The sequence below is a fragment of the Chlamydotis macqueenii genome, chromosome 16 (genome assembly GCF_036417535.1).
Source record: "Chlamydotis macqueenii isolate bChlMac1 chromosome 16, bChlMac1.mat, whole genome shotgun sequence".
Classification (NCBI taxonomy): Eukaryota; Metazoa; Chordata; class Aves; order Otidiformes; family Otididae; genus Chlamydotis; species Chlamydotis macqueenii.
This window is the reverse complement of record NC_141571.1, coordinates 9,762,067-9,776,956: the sequence shown is the minus strand read 5'-3', so window position 1 is coordinate 9,776,956 and position 14,890 is coordinate 9,762,067. Positions and strand designations below refer to the sequence as shown.

The following is a 14,890-nucleotide window of genomic DNA, read 5'->3' as shown; positions in this document are numbered from 1 at the left end:
AGGGCAGAGTAGAGGGGGAGAATCACCTCCCTCGACCTGCTGGCCACACTGCTCTTGATGCAACCCAGGATGCGGTTGGCCTTCTGGGCTGCAAGCGCTCATTGCCGTCTCATGTTGAGCTTCTCATCCACCAGCACTCCCAAGTCCTTCTCCTCAGGGCTGCTCTCAATCCACCCTCCGCCCAGCCTGTATTTGTGCCTGGGATTGCCATGACCCAGGCAACTACACCTCGCTAAGCATTCAGGATAATCACAGCTTTCTGCCTACAGCTATTATACATTTCTGACCATTTGGCATAGCACGCAGTAGTCAACTATGCTATTCTTGAAAAGTCTGCTTGCTTTTAAGATTCTGGTGCTAATCTATGCAAGTAGTGCCTAACACGGATGCTGTCATAAAACACAAAAATCTGCTTTCTGCCACAAAATGGTCTGTGGCATTGCGAGATCCCTGTTGAATCTACTCCTCTGCTTCACCAGGACACTCAACAACTGGTTGTGTGGCTTTAGGTGCAGAGGGGGGACCCACAGCAGGCCCCTGTCCCCCTCCATCCTTCCCTCTAGTGCTCTAGTGGCTCCACAACAGTTTTGCTCATTATGCTGATAGCGATGACAAAAAGTGCTGTACCACAAATTAAGTGAGGTTGGTTTTTTTTATTATTTTAAACATTCACAGAGATGGAAATAAATACAGGAAATAGAAGATAGAGAGGATGCTTTAAAAGAAATCAATCAAGTCTTCATCAAGCTTCAAACAGGAAAAATTGTATCCAACAGCTGCTTATAACTGGCCACCATTTCAAAGGTCAAGGATTAGGCTGAACAACAATGTAAATAACTGAAGAGAAGCATTACAACAAACAAGAATGACACAGCTGACATCAGTGAACACACAGCTGCAAGAGACAAAATGGAACCACACTACAACAGGGAAATCTCATATATTTACAACATACCTATCATACAAAAACATCTGGAAATATGTAGGGACTGATTTCATCTCTGTCAAGCTGTAAGATATAAAAGAAAGACTGGAGGGCTTGTTGGTTTTGTTCCCCTCCCCAATATCTACAGAATAGTGTTAACTTTTGTCAAAGTTTAAAAAAACCTTTGTATTGCAAGAATTTTCCATTCAACCTGAACTCTTCCATGTTTCCATCCTTGCTTATCATCACTGTCATCCACCGGGGCAGTTTGTCAGAAGACAAAGAGTCTGTAAAGTTCCTTACAGTCCTTTATCGATGATCTGACCTGTAGGTTGGAAAAGTGTCCGTGCGATGAAGCTTCACAGGGCTAGAAACATCTTCACCATGTCAGATGCAAAAAAAACCAGAACAACGCTCAGTCAGACATAGGTACCTTGTTCTGCATTTTATAAAGGACTACGTGAATTACAGATTGCAGCCTTTTAATTATACCCATCCCTGCTTAATCTGCTGCTCCATCTCAGAAACAACTTCACTCAGATTTTCTTTCCCAGTTCCTTCAGAATAGAGAGTTGTACAAAAAAATAAAAAAATAACTCATTTTTTTTAAAGTTCTGACTTTGCATTTTAAATTTAAAATGCACTTTAGCTCACAATGCTAGCATCAGTTCTTTTCTGTTCATTAGAAAAGGGGAAAAGAGTAGATCCAGAAACCATAAATTCTAACTATGGTGGAAGAAAGGTTGTGCATAGAAGATTTCAGGTGCCTGTACCACTGAGTAAGTGAAATACTGCTTCAGACGTATGGAATTGTAGAACTCAGTATAACAATTATTTAGTATTTTCTTCTCCAGTAATAATTGAAGCATTTCAAGATTTTGGCAACCTAATCTCATTAGAGGTGCCCAGGGTACCACTGAAGTAGCAGCCCTGACTGATGAACAAGACAAGGACTTCCGTGTCTTTCCCAATTACAACGCTGGCTGTATGGCTGGCTATTTTACAAAGACTTTTATGCCTGTCTCACAACAACAATCTCCCAGGATCCTTTTTTTTTTTTTCCAGTTTAACAAGCAAGCTATTTTTCAAAACGCACAACAAATGGTTTGTACCCATACGATCTATTTATCTTGTGGCAACCCGGTGCAGAATTACTGTTTTAATAAAGGGCTGCACAGCAAGGCGCAGCAAGCCCCGATTGTGTCCGAGTGCCGCAAGCAGCCTTGTTCTCGCATGCCACGGGCTGCCACCAGCAGGTCAGCTTCCCATGCCCTAATTTATTGAACAAATTTGAACAGGCATGTTAAGTGCTGCTTTTATTGTTCATTCCTCCTCTGAAACATTTGCTGCGTTTAGCTGGGGCTTTTCATGTGCTGCCTGCCCCCTCTAGTGTTGACAAAAGGAAAAATACCAGCTTTTATCTGCTGAAAAATTTGCTGAGCATCAGATTGGAACACAGCTCTATACGTCAGGGCTGCCAGCAGGTGTAATTTTTAATCACAGCGTGTGATAGTCCATGTTCTGGAGGTGCTAACCTCTACAATCACCACCTTTATTAAAAGAAGTAAAATAGATTATCTATCATTCATTATTCCTTAAGAAACTCCTAGTATCTGAGAGTAGGACAAAAAAAAAAAAAAGACACAAAAAAAAGGACTCAAAGTTTTCCAGATTAGGATGTTTTAAAATATCTGCCTAGTGATTTCTGAATGCTTGATGTTGGTAAATGATATCCCCATGTCAGTACTGGAAAGCCCTCCAGATACAACCCAGATCCCAATGGCCAAGCGGGGCTTCGCTTTCTAACGCCCCTATGGTGAAGGGAAACTGCCTCAGTCCATCTTTAACATCTAAATGTTTAATTAAGCTCAGTCTTTATTCCATATCTTGTGAAAATAAAGTTATGGCAGGTATTGGCTCCTTGCCTTCAATACTGCATACTGTCCCACCTCTATTAAGTGTTTACGCTGTTTTCTGCTGGCTTTTCTGAGTAACACCCCGACCCTGACTTCGCAACTCATCAATACTGACTTCTGTAAAAGCACTGACTCAGCCAATCCATATAGCTTAGAGTGGAGGAGTCTGTTTTGAACTACAAATGGGCTTTTTTTTTTTTTTTTAAAACTCTGAAAACATGCATGACTACAAGATGCTGACTTTGGACCAGCTCCTCAGAGGTGCAGCTCCTACTCCAGAGATGCCTCTGGGAAGACCAGCCCAAGGCCACAACAGCACATGTCAGGCACTGCAGTTTTCCCTCTTCTCAGGAGATGGATGCTCAGTTTTCAAACAGGCTCTGAAATACACGGGCAGAGACGGCTCCTGTTAGTCATCTGTGCCGCAGGTGTGGTGCACTCCACCCTGACCCATCTGCTCAATAACCACTACCTGTCCCTGGCCTTTTCCTTTCACTTTCCCCAGTTCAGCTGTTTTCAAGGATGCGGTTGTTCTGGTTGAATGTTAGCAAGTACACAAAATGAGTAACGATGACCGCATCATTGTTAGCATGAGGCAGACATCCAAAGGAAAGGGGAGCCAAATGATTGTAAGTCTTGTAAAAAATCAGGTGCCATTAAAATGAGTTTGGTAGCAGGAAGGAAGGAGCAACCTTAGTAACTGGTCATCTTGTGACAGTAACTTCTCCTTGTTTACCTAAAAATGGTCACAAAACTTGTCAAATCAAGGATCCCTCTCCAATGGGAAGAAGAGTACCTCCTGATGACAACCCCTCTGCCAAGCTGTCCATCTTAAGGTGGCATGCATCCTTCTCCTCATCAATCAGACAGCAGTGGCAACTGTCTTAGATCAAACATCAGCTTTCAGTGAGACGGACAGTGTCGTTACCCGATTCGTGCATTGACCCTTTCCACGCCAGCCCCTTACCTTGCAGACCGTAGAGCTGGCCCGTGCTGTGCTGTCGGGTGATGTGCTGCCAGTAGGCACTGCGGGGCAAGGGCACCATGGTGCTGAGGGACACGGCTCGCTCGCTCATTTTCATCTGAAGCTGCAAAGCAGTAAACCGACTTGAAGAAGACAGTCATGTTTATGCCAAATCCTCTGAGAACAGCATGACCACTGGCTGCAGGGACTTCTAATGATGTTGCCAGCACAGCCTCTCCCTCCCTCCCTCTGCCCACCCTACACGAGTTGCGGGGTCAGTCTCGGCGGGCACACACCACTCGGGTTAGGAGGCCACGCTGCTGTCGCACACCAAAAGCTCACCTTGCTGCTCCCCTGGTCCTGGGCAAGCACTGCCTCCCCTGAGGGGAATTTTAACTCAAGCAGCTGAAACAGAAACCAGGGATCAGTGGAAGATAGGAAAGCATCAGTATGCTCCCCTCCTAGCAGCAAAGCCATCCGAGGGTCTTCCCAGCTACCCAAGCAACTTCCCAAAGCTAAATACAGCCTCAGCACATCAAGAATCTGACTGGAGATGTTCACATGGGTGAGGACAAGTTGTTCTCGTTAGTTTTGAAGCATTTTCTACTCATCTCCCATGTCCTACAGCAGAGGAACGTGCCAGCTGGATGGCACAGGAGTTCAACACAGGACATAGTTGCATCCTTCAGCTAAATTCCCTGGATGAACAGCACGCCCAGGGAGGCTGAGAGAAGAGCACACCGGCTGCAGTGCATTGCTGGAAGCCCCGTCTTACACTTACCCCTCCATGTAGGCCATCAGCTACGTTTTCTTACAAAATCACAGCTCCTTGTTAGTCATACTACACTTAACACAAAAATAAATGAGAACTGACTGCTTTAAGGCATTTTTTTCCATTAATTTTATAAGACATATGTGCAAGCTGATAAAAATAATTAGATTTTATCACGAGCTTCACAGTACAGCTAAAATTCTCCTCCCAAAGCTCAGGAAAACATCAGTTCAAACATACCAAGACTGCACTTGACAGTTCTAATTTATAAAGATAGCATTTTAGAAAAGAGTAAGCTTTTGCATTTTAGTTTCACAAAACCTGAGGTGAAAGAATCTTTCACAGGAACATCAGCACGTTTTGGAACAAAACCAAACAGGTGAAGCAAGCACAGAAAAGAGGTGAGGGCTGGCTGTCTCTGAAGAGAGCCACTTCCAAATTATTTAGAGGTGCAATCTACCTTCAACCCCCTCTCTGTACGGTGGACACTGTGCCTGTGATGAGAAGGTAAAACAAAACAAAAGCAAACACAGATCAACTCCTGCTCTTAAAACACCCACCTCCACATCAGCTGGATGTGAGTCACCGCACCAGGCACGGTTCCACCTACATCACACGGCGTATTTATTACAGCTCGCTCACTAAAGCCCCGGCACCCTCTGCAGTGTCACCACACACATCTCAGTGCCATGGAAACAAACAATGACGGGTCTTTTACTGGGAATAAAAATCAGCAGAGCATTGTGACAATGGCATTTTCTGGCTGGAGATACTTTTTTTTGGTGGTTCTGCTTACTGGCGAGTTGGACAGCAAGCTAAGGGAGTTGCAGCAACTCTTTGGCTGTTAGAAGCAATGCAAAAAATCAACAGGCTGTCTTGGGAGACAAAAAGAGACCCAGCTAGAGAAAGAGTAGAGTAGAGTAGAGCAGAGTAGACAAAGCCACAGAAAAGGGCCAGAAGGGATGCCCCTACTGAACTCAATCAGCAGGGGGAAAAAAAAAAAATTAAAAAAACCCACAGCTGGAGATAAGAATTAGCATGTTATGTCCTGAATACACAGCATTTCATCAAAAGACCTCGAACTGTGAGCAAAGGCAGCTTTAATGATGATTGATTTCACTCTCACAATTAACCTACTGTATCTCTGTGGTAACCAGAAGAGTACGAATAACTTGGTAATGACCTGGCTTGATGCCGTAGAAGCACCCAGCACTGTAAGCAGGTTGAAAACAGGCAGAATCGGTATGCTGGAACACGCATGAGCAGCACGCCGGGCAGGATGTGCAACTCCACAGATCATTAATACGACAAATAATTGGTTAACTAGAGGGCACCTAATTCACAGCCTCTCACCCTCTTCTGCCCACAGGAGGGGGAGAATGTTGAAAGCTGAAAGGAGATCAGGAACCCCAGAGCAGTTAAAACGCAGCTCCCTGCACACATGGCAGGGATCAAGTTAGGTTAAGTCACGCCAAAACCAAAGAAGCAGCAAGGATGCGAGATGCAGTGACAGACAACACACAGCCACCCCGCAGCTCCAGTGGCTACGAGAGATCCACAGAGGGAGGGGATGGAGGAGCAGCACTCACAGCCGTTGGCAGGCAGAGCCGAGAGCAGCCGGAGAGCGGCCGGGCCACCTCTTGTCCCCGAGATGAGAGATGCACAGAGCTACACTAAGGCAGTTTGCTGGGCTAACGCACAGCTCTGGGTGTGACTGGTTCCCAGAAGTCCTGAGGCTTCACGAAGGAAAGATTAAATATTTTCTTTCTTGATCCCTCCTTAAAAATCAGCATAGCTTGCATTAGAGGCAAAACCACTGCCTGCTAAAAAAAAAAAAAAAACAGCCAAACAAAAAAACACCCATTCAAACCACAGAAACAAACAAAAAAAACCCCACATCATCCACGTACCAACATTCTCCCAAGTTAGCTGTGAAGATAACTCCAGAAGGGAAGAAGAGAAAGATGATTTCAGATACATTCAGTTTGGTTCGTTTCCTCAGGATGGGCAATGCAATTTTCAAAGATTTTGCAGAACAACTTGCACTAGGTAAACTTTCATCTTGGGATCCCCAATTGGAGAAGATTGAAGTCACTCTGTTTTTGAGGAGATTTTTTGTTCTACTGAATCACATTCATGTAATCAATCAAAATCAATTAGAATGATAATTGCTTAAGAAACATTCACTAAATTCAATTACAGCAGAACTACAGAATGGTAAACTAATAAAACCAACTTCAGAAATTAAAGGGCACTAACATACTGTTCCTGTTTTGACTACTATCCATCTTACACTAATATTCAATATTCTTCTCAGTTTTCCAAAGCTCCATTTCCACTCTTAATTATGAAACTCTGTGGAAATGGTCAGAGACAATGGCTGGCTCCAGCCTGGGTGGATGCACTCGCACATCGGATGGATCCACTGCAAAGCGCACGCTTGAGGTGCTGAGGGGAGGAAGAGTCAGGGAGGGCTGCCGGTAAACTGGCTGATAGCATCTCTCTACGAAGCACTAACCTTTAGCTGCCAAAACTGGGAAGTTCGCTGTTATTACTTTAGTGAGATGCCAAGTTTTAATTTCTTTTTTAAAGCAACCTGAACCGAGAGCAGTCATAAATGACAGCAGCCAAGTCACAGCACTGCTCCCACCAGGTCTCATGGCAACGAAGTACTCATGAAGATGAGTTACCAAATGACCAGAATGGCTTCATGCATCGCTAAGCAAAGCCATCTCTTCCCTTTAAAAGAGAAAAGGGAGAGATCTTTGAATTCGCTGAAAAGGAAAATAAATGAAACCCACTTGTGAAAGTGTCACAGGCTCTGGTCAGCATACACTCAGACCTTGCGAGAAAGTAACAGCATATTAACAGAAAGTGTCAGAGTGAGGTTCCCAGCTGAGGAACCAGTGTCGCACCAGTTTTCCACATGCATTTCAAGAGGCAGAGCCAGTTATAGTCACAAACTGAACCAGCATACTGTAATATAAAGAGAGCGAATGCTAGGGAGGTGACAGACACATTATAGCCCACATTCTCAACAGTACTTGGCAGCTTTATTTCACTCTGTCAGCGTGGGACATTCAACTCTCTTTTTTTTTTTTTTTTGCACAGGCTCCAGGAGCCCTCAGGTAGCTTAATATCATCTTCACCTCGGTCCCAGACAACCACATCACTGACGCAGCAGTGGTCAGGATTACAGAAGCAAACAGAAGAGATTCAGTGTAGACTTAATTTCTCACCATCAGTATCTCCTACTTTCTACTTTCATTTACCCTTTCTGTAAACAACAGCTCAAGCTTCACTAACACAAAAATTCACAGAAGGTAAATAATTCTTCGAGACAGAAACTATATAGACAGTAGAGCATAAAGTGTAAGTATCTAAAATTAACTCCTTGTTGAAGTGTTGAAAAGCAGAAGAAAAATACAGGGGAAATCAATCAATCTGAACAAAGATGTACTTTACAAATATTTTATAATCAGCAAAATAAGCCACCTGAGTTCTACACTGATACAACAATTCTCTGCCTAAACTTTTAAATCTGACTGTCCTTGAACCCCAGAGAAGCCATCAAGTTTTACTGACTATTTCAGAACCAGACAACGTTTCTACGACAGACTTGGGAAACTCGTATTCAGGGGGGGCGTATGGACTCATCTGAAACAATTATATTCTGCTACTAAACTACAAGACTTTCAATGCACCGGGAATACGTTCTTATTCCCCACTTAGCGCTCTAGGGTCTATAAAATTGGATTTAGGAGTTGTGGTTGGACACAGTGCTCATGAAAAAGCTTTTAGAGGTTGTGCAGCTGCTCTCTATTGAAATCTATAGCAACTGTGCATCTGTTCAGTCTACTGGCACTTATAAGATGGAAATTTTACAGCACAGCATCAGACATCATCTATTAAAGATGCTATTACATAAATACAAAACCACCAAATATGAAATTGTCTGTAAGCCTATTTGCTGTTGTTATGGAACTTATCCCTGTTTTTTGAAAATGAAGTTGTGCTCTCAACAGGTCACTCAATTGCTTCTGATTCTGGTTAGCTAGTTATGCTGACTTAGCTTAGGTTCATTTTAATCTGCTTAATTTAGTTACTGTTGAGTACTTGTATCATCTACCCATCTGTCTCAACTTAGATAATTTGGGATATTTTTGAACAAATCTCCCTTCGCTAACTAGAATAAAAGTTAAAACCAGCAAAGATTGTGTTAGACGATATTTTACCGGGCAAGGGAAAAGTACCAGTGCTGCTGGCTGCAGAGTTCACCTGCTAGTTCTAGTGTTTTTGAAAGAAAGCAAGCGAAGTGTAAAGCTCTTCCTAGTGAGCCTGGAAGTGCTGGGAAAAGCATGTGGTCTAAATGGACACAGGGCAGAGCCTGTCACAAGAAAGGCTCTAAGTCAGTACTTCATCCTCACAGACACAGCTCTCTCCCACAGGCAGAATTCCTACATAGTAACAACACCAGGCAGAATTTAGGAGAGTAGCATCAACTGAAAACTCGTATATCACACTATATATAGTGGGAAATATATACATACATATGTATTTTAAAAACCCACTAACTAGCCTCTTTCCAGTTGAAAGTAAAGACACTGTATGACCCACAACACCTAGAAATAGACTTGAATTTTCCTCACTTTACCATTTCAGTTATCCCACTTGCTCTACCAACAACAGAATTACCTATTTGCCTGCGTGCTCAGCTGAAGCAATCAGTTATCCAGCCCACAAGATTCGTCAGGACACTTGGAAAGAGTTTCCTATTGCTCCTACTCTCTTCATTTGCTCCTCATCATTGGACTGTTATTAAGAGAAATAACTTTCCTATCATTAATTTGGCTTTCATTCTTGTCTCAAGTCCAAGAAAGTGGAAGGATAAAAGAAATACAAGTACTTAAGACAATTTGTTCCCTTCTCCATTTCCTCAACATCCACTGTCAACTTTTTTAAGTTTCCACAAGTAGTAATGGTATTTTTTGTTCCAACCCAGCTGGGTCATCCAGTTAATACCGGGATAATTCACCGCTACAACTTATACTTGAAACCAAGATGTTAGTAGAATTACTGAAAGGATTAGACATGGATGGGGATAATGGTGATAACAGCAGTGCTTATGTTTACAATAAGAGAAAGACCTCTTACAATAAAAAAAATCTTGTTGCAGATTACTTAAACCAATTACTAGTGCCTGGAATAGAGATGGTTTTCATAGCCAAGCTCTTCCACAGTTGTCCATTCTGGGTATTTTATACATTCCAGAAAGCCTGTGGTCTTCAGGATACTAATTTTGCTGTCAAAGTCAATCTGTAGTCTTGGGGTGTAGACACCAATTGTGATATGGGATAAACAGAACATTTCACTCCACAAGTTTCATGACCAAAAAAAAAAAAAAATTAAAGTTAATAAGATCCTGAAACACATTAGGTCCAAGTGCCATAAAACTGCCTTCCTTAGACACAATGCTTTTGGAGATGCTACACTATCTGTTCTCAATCCGTACCCTAGTTTTGCATCTTACACGCCTATATTTCCTACCAGTCATGCGTGCCACAAAACACGTTTTAGATACAAATAGCACTTGTAGAAAACAGACAGCCACTGAGAGATCGACAAACATCTAGTCCTCCCCCATAGTTTAATCTGAACCACATGGCTCTCTCCAAATCACGCTTGGAGTGTAGATATCAATTAGCAAATGGCAAACCAAGCATGAGCCACAACATTTTGCAAATAGATTGATGAAAAATGCTTCCAAACAAACACATGCTGCTGATTAATCAAAGGAACATAACGGGAACATGCACTGACAGGATCTTATAATCTTTGCATTAATTCACACTTAGATAGCTTTACAAACACAAAAATCAAGGACTGTAAGTTTCCCTGTTGCCTGGATTCTTGAAAAGCAGCTCCAGTTACATACACTGCTCTAAATATTAACATCAAGCAGAATTTAGTAAGAGCAACAATCAGACTGCTTACAGTCTGTGAACCAAAGCCTAAAAATCACATTGAAGAAACATATTGTTCATTGATGCCCAGTGCAAAATAGCAAGCATAACAAGCAGACATACCATTGAATTTTTCACACTCTGCAACAAGCGCTCGTGTTGTTCCGCTATGGCCAAAGCAGCCGAGTGAACCTTCTGATAGATCGCTTCCCCATCTCTGGTCTGAAAGATGAATAGTCCCTCTCCTGTGTCACACATCCTGCCAAAGCAAGAACAGATGGGATCCAAGCATGAGATTTAAGTTTACAGATCACCATGAACAAGCAAAACTTTACTATGTTGCTCTAAAAGCATTATTGCACAAGCAGTAAGAATACAAAGGTGGTTGAAATATGGAATGAAGTTATCAAAGTTTTTACACACAGGTCTTACCAGCCCTGGTCCAAGCTTACTATTTTAGCCCATATTTGTATTGCTCTCACCAACAGGGACCCAGCTAAGTACCACTGATCTATTGTAAGTGCACTCCATACAGTTCATGCACAAGACCCAGATTTGTAATACTTAGACCCTATACAGAATCTGTGGCAGGTAGGGTTAGCTTGTCTTTCCCTTTCAAACTTTCAATGCTGCCTGTAATGAGTTTCACAGAGTTTTGTCTTCCACTTGAAACAATAAATACATGTCCTCAGCATCCCAGCTGCACTGGGATCATGACTAATGCAGGATCGGCTAAATAAAAACGTATACTTTCCTCTCTCCCCAGAAGGACCAAATTCTGCAGTAATATGGAGGATCAACGTTTAATGCCTCTTCCCTTTCCAGATAAGGTAATTGTATGATCTGTTTCTCTTTTACTATTGTAAATCTTTAATGTGCTTATCTAAAATAATGCATCCATATCCCTTAGGAAAGGATTTTATAGTTTAGTTCAATAAACAAGTGCTCCAACTTCAGCCACACAGACTTCAGCTCATTAAGACCAAGTTGCAGGAAGCAATACAGAGCAACATCTCTAAAACAAGGAATTGCATTCAAATTTCTTATAAATCCTCTTGTCAAATAGACAGAAAACAGGAGTATAACCAATGGAAAACAGGAGTCCCTTCTTCACCATTTTAGTTTCCTTTTGGGAAACAACTTGGTACTCCCTGCTCTCAACTTCAAACTCCGCTTCTCCTAGTACTGAACCCATAACTCTGTGCCCAAAGGCCCACGTTGTACAAAATCTGGAATTATGTTCACTCCTTCTTCCCAGATCTGTCCATCCAATTCTCTGGCTCATACAATGCTTTATTTAAGAACAATCTATACAGTAATATGTACAGTAATGCTGTCAGTCTCCATCCCACCGTCCCCTGGGATACCACAGCTCTCCCATCTCCATCTTCAGACACCTTTATTTGGCAACTGCTTCCATTCAAGTTGCAACCTGGGATTAAAATGTTTTTTTATTTGCTTTTATATTTGTTTCTGTTGTGATTTTGTTTTGTTTTGTTTTGTTTGGGTTTTTTTGTTTGTTTGTTTTGTTTTGTGGGGATTTTTTAGAGTGTACAGACTAGCTTCTGTCCGAAGGTAAGCTCTGGTATCCTTCAACCACCTTCGGAAGTGGTCCAGAGCACCACCCAGCACCACCAAGGAAAGTAACACAACACAGCCCACACACACCTACCTCCCTGCTTCAAACGTGAACCAAGATGGGTCCCGCCCGTAGCGTCGGAGGGCACTTAATGGCCAAGAGATGAGTTTTACTCTGGGATTCTGGATGTCCCAAAGACAGATATTCTCAAATGTTATCTGCAAGGTACATTCCCCATGCACATCTAAATTAGGGGATGGCATCAAATACACATTGAATCTCTCTGGGAGAAAAACAAAAGGTTAGTCTAAAATCCCTGCCAATTAAATGTACAAGTCATTAAAGGAATTTCCTACTTCCCACCTCTATTACAAGATCTTATTTCCACTTTGAACAATTAATTCAAAAACAAAGACTAAATTCCATCCAACAACTCAAAAAATTCCATGTTTGGGGCAGTCAGAATGATGCACTCAAAGGGTGTCAAACATTTGTGCGTGCATTCAGATACCAAAGAGAACTGCACCATCATAATCCTGATATTTGCAAACAATTAATAAAATTGTGTGCATGAATAACTACATACATTGCAATTGCATTTGTGCATGTAATTAGTTAATTTGCATAGGAAAGTGAAGTAGCCATGGGCTGAGGTTTTGCATGCAATTACTACTATTTATTATGTGCTTTACAGAGTTGCCAAAGAGCCTCAGTCACAGACTGAAACTGTTGTACAGACATCGTACATGAAAACGCACAACAAAAGATAGTCCCCATCTCCAAGAGCAACTAACTTGTCTGCAAAAGAAAACTGCTACTCCAGAAGAATTCTAGTTACTTTACTTATTATCTCTGGTAGCAATTAAAAAAAAAAAAAAAAAGCCAAAAAAAAACCCCAAACAACCCCCCCCCCACACACACACAACAAAACAGGAAGAAGGGCTTGGAAAAACAATTTTGCAGCAATTTATTTATGATATTCATATGTACAATCCAAAAGACTTTAATACAATTAAAGATTTAAAAGATCAACATTTATGTACCTACCACTCTGCTCCCTCTCTACTCCAGATGCCAGCAGGTCAGGCTCTCCAAGGCTGATGTCATTAATCCGCGTTCCAAGGCACTCCATCTGCAGCACCTTGCACCACTCATCTGCCTCAAGTTCTGTATAAATGCCCAGAAAATCTGTGTGTGGGTATAATACATTTATAATTTCACAATTAATGCTCTTATGTTTTCTAATGTGCATTGCCATTTTACCCACCTGACTCACAAGCAAAGGTTTTTGATGTGTCATCGTTAAAATAAATCCCCACAGCATGTTTCTTTGTGCTTTTTGGCATTCGTGATATATTCTTCACGTTATTGAGCTCTGTGACCTGAAAAAGCACAATTTGGAGTTTTAATTAGGAGCTTGAAAAAATATATATCCATTATTGACTGGAGAAGGAAAGAAAAGAATTATATCATATTGTAATGGACAGAAAAGGAGAGAGAGCATCAACACCAAAGCTCACCCCAGTTTGAGAAATATTTATGTGAAGGACATGAGAAAGACCAACCTGATGTAGCAGAAGCAAAGAGAGGTGAAGATAAAAATCTAAAGGATTCACCCATTTGGAGGAGCAAGTCCAGTTCCAGTACAGCTCTCACTGTGGAGGACAAAACTGTAGGAATGGTGAAAAGTTGCTCTCTAAATTATTTTTTGATGGAAAGTTGAGGATTTGTTAGAATAGTCCACTTAAAAAAAAAAAATAAAATCACAGTTTTAGTTATTACAAAGCTTTTTAGCTTTAAAGATTCACAGACTTGTAAACGCAGATTTCTGTTGCGTGGTTGCTAAAAACTGACTGGAAAAAAATAGCTTTCATGCCAAAAAAAAAAATAAACATGTATCTGTTACTTTGTATACAGCTTTAGTAAATACACACTACAGTTGCTTCATATTTTTAACATCCACTCTTCACCCTCACAGCCATAACTAAAACTCCTAAATTTGACTGAAGAGGAATTCTTCATTACTTAAATTCCTTCTCATATAAAGGCTAACACCCAGACAGGGAATCAGGAAGTTATATTTAAATATTCATTATCAGAAAACATTTTGCTGACTCTTTTTGAGGGTTGAAGAGAGAGAAAGAGGGGGATTTTACAGAGGTGTTCCCAAAGCTGTCCAACCTAATAACGTCACTACTTTGGTCTCATCAGTCCTGTGGGATAGTCTCATACCAAACTGCGCCAACTCTAAACAAAGAAATGCAGCAATCGTCTTACAGATAAGACTCAGGAAGCACAAAGAGTAATCAGTGGTGTGGGGTCCAGCAACAGAAACCGCTCCTCTAGAGCATCCTGGGTTCACCAGCACACCCACTGTGTCCCTCTGAACTTTCATCCTAAGACACTCGCTTCTTGGATTCTTGGAATCAATTTATTGCCCATTCCCTTCCCGCAGGGGAGAACAGACAGTCAAAATCACATTTTCAAGCAAGACCCCTGAAAAAGTAATCTTACTGTGAATGGAAGGAACAAAGAGCAGTCAGTAGACAACATCTCCCCAGATTAAAAATAACAGATCCAATGTTGAATAACTCATTCTACGGGCAGTAGCAGAAGGAAATAATGGAAGGAACATCCCATGGGAAACACAACTAAACCTTCTGCATAGCCGCCAGATTTAGAACTCAGGTTTTTATAGCCTCCAGGTTCAAGATTTTGAGAAGTGTCAAAACTGAGACTTCCTAATTGTGCTTAATTTTTCATGAGCATTT

General features: G+C 41.6%; 1 protein-coding gene across 4 annotated transcripts in view; it reads right to left on the bottom strand.

The window, feature by feature from the left end:
- Positions 1 to 651: 651 nt before the first annotated feature.
- Positions 652 to 14,890, bottom strand: part of DOK5 (docking protein 5) — a 44,027-nt gene continuing 29,788 nt past the window's right edge. The window contains exons 3-9 of one of the 4 annotated variants that reach the window (XM_086760636.1): positions 13,387 to 13,501; positions 13,167 to 13,307; positions 12,213 to 12,402; positions 10,664 to 10,799; positions 4,148 to 4,210; positions 3,809 to 3,929; positions 652 to 1,302 (exon numbers count right to left, since the gene is read on the bottom strand). In XM_086760636.1, coding sequence (XP_086616762.1) covers positions 1,235 to 1,302; positions 3,809 to 3,929; positions 4,148 to 4,210; positions 10,664 to 10,799; positions 12,213 to 12,402; positions 13,167 to 13,307; positions 13,387 to 13,501 — 834 coding nt within the window. In that variant the 3' untranslated portion in view covers positions 652 to 1,234. The remainder of the gene's footprint in view (positions 1,303 to 3,808; positions 3,930 to 4,147; positions 4,211 to 10,663; positions 10,800 to 12,212; positions 12,403 to 13,166; positions 13,308 to 13,386; positions 13,502 to 14,890) is intronic. The other 3 variants (XM_086760637.1, XM_086760638.1, XM_086760639.1) reach the window with 3 other exon arrangements.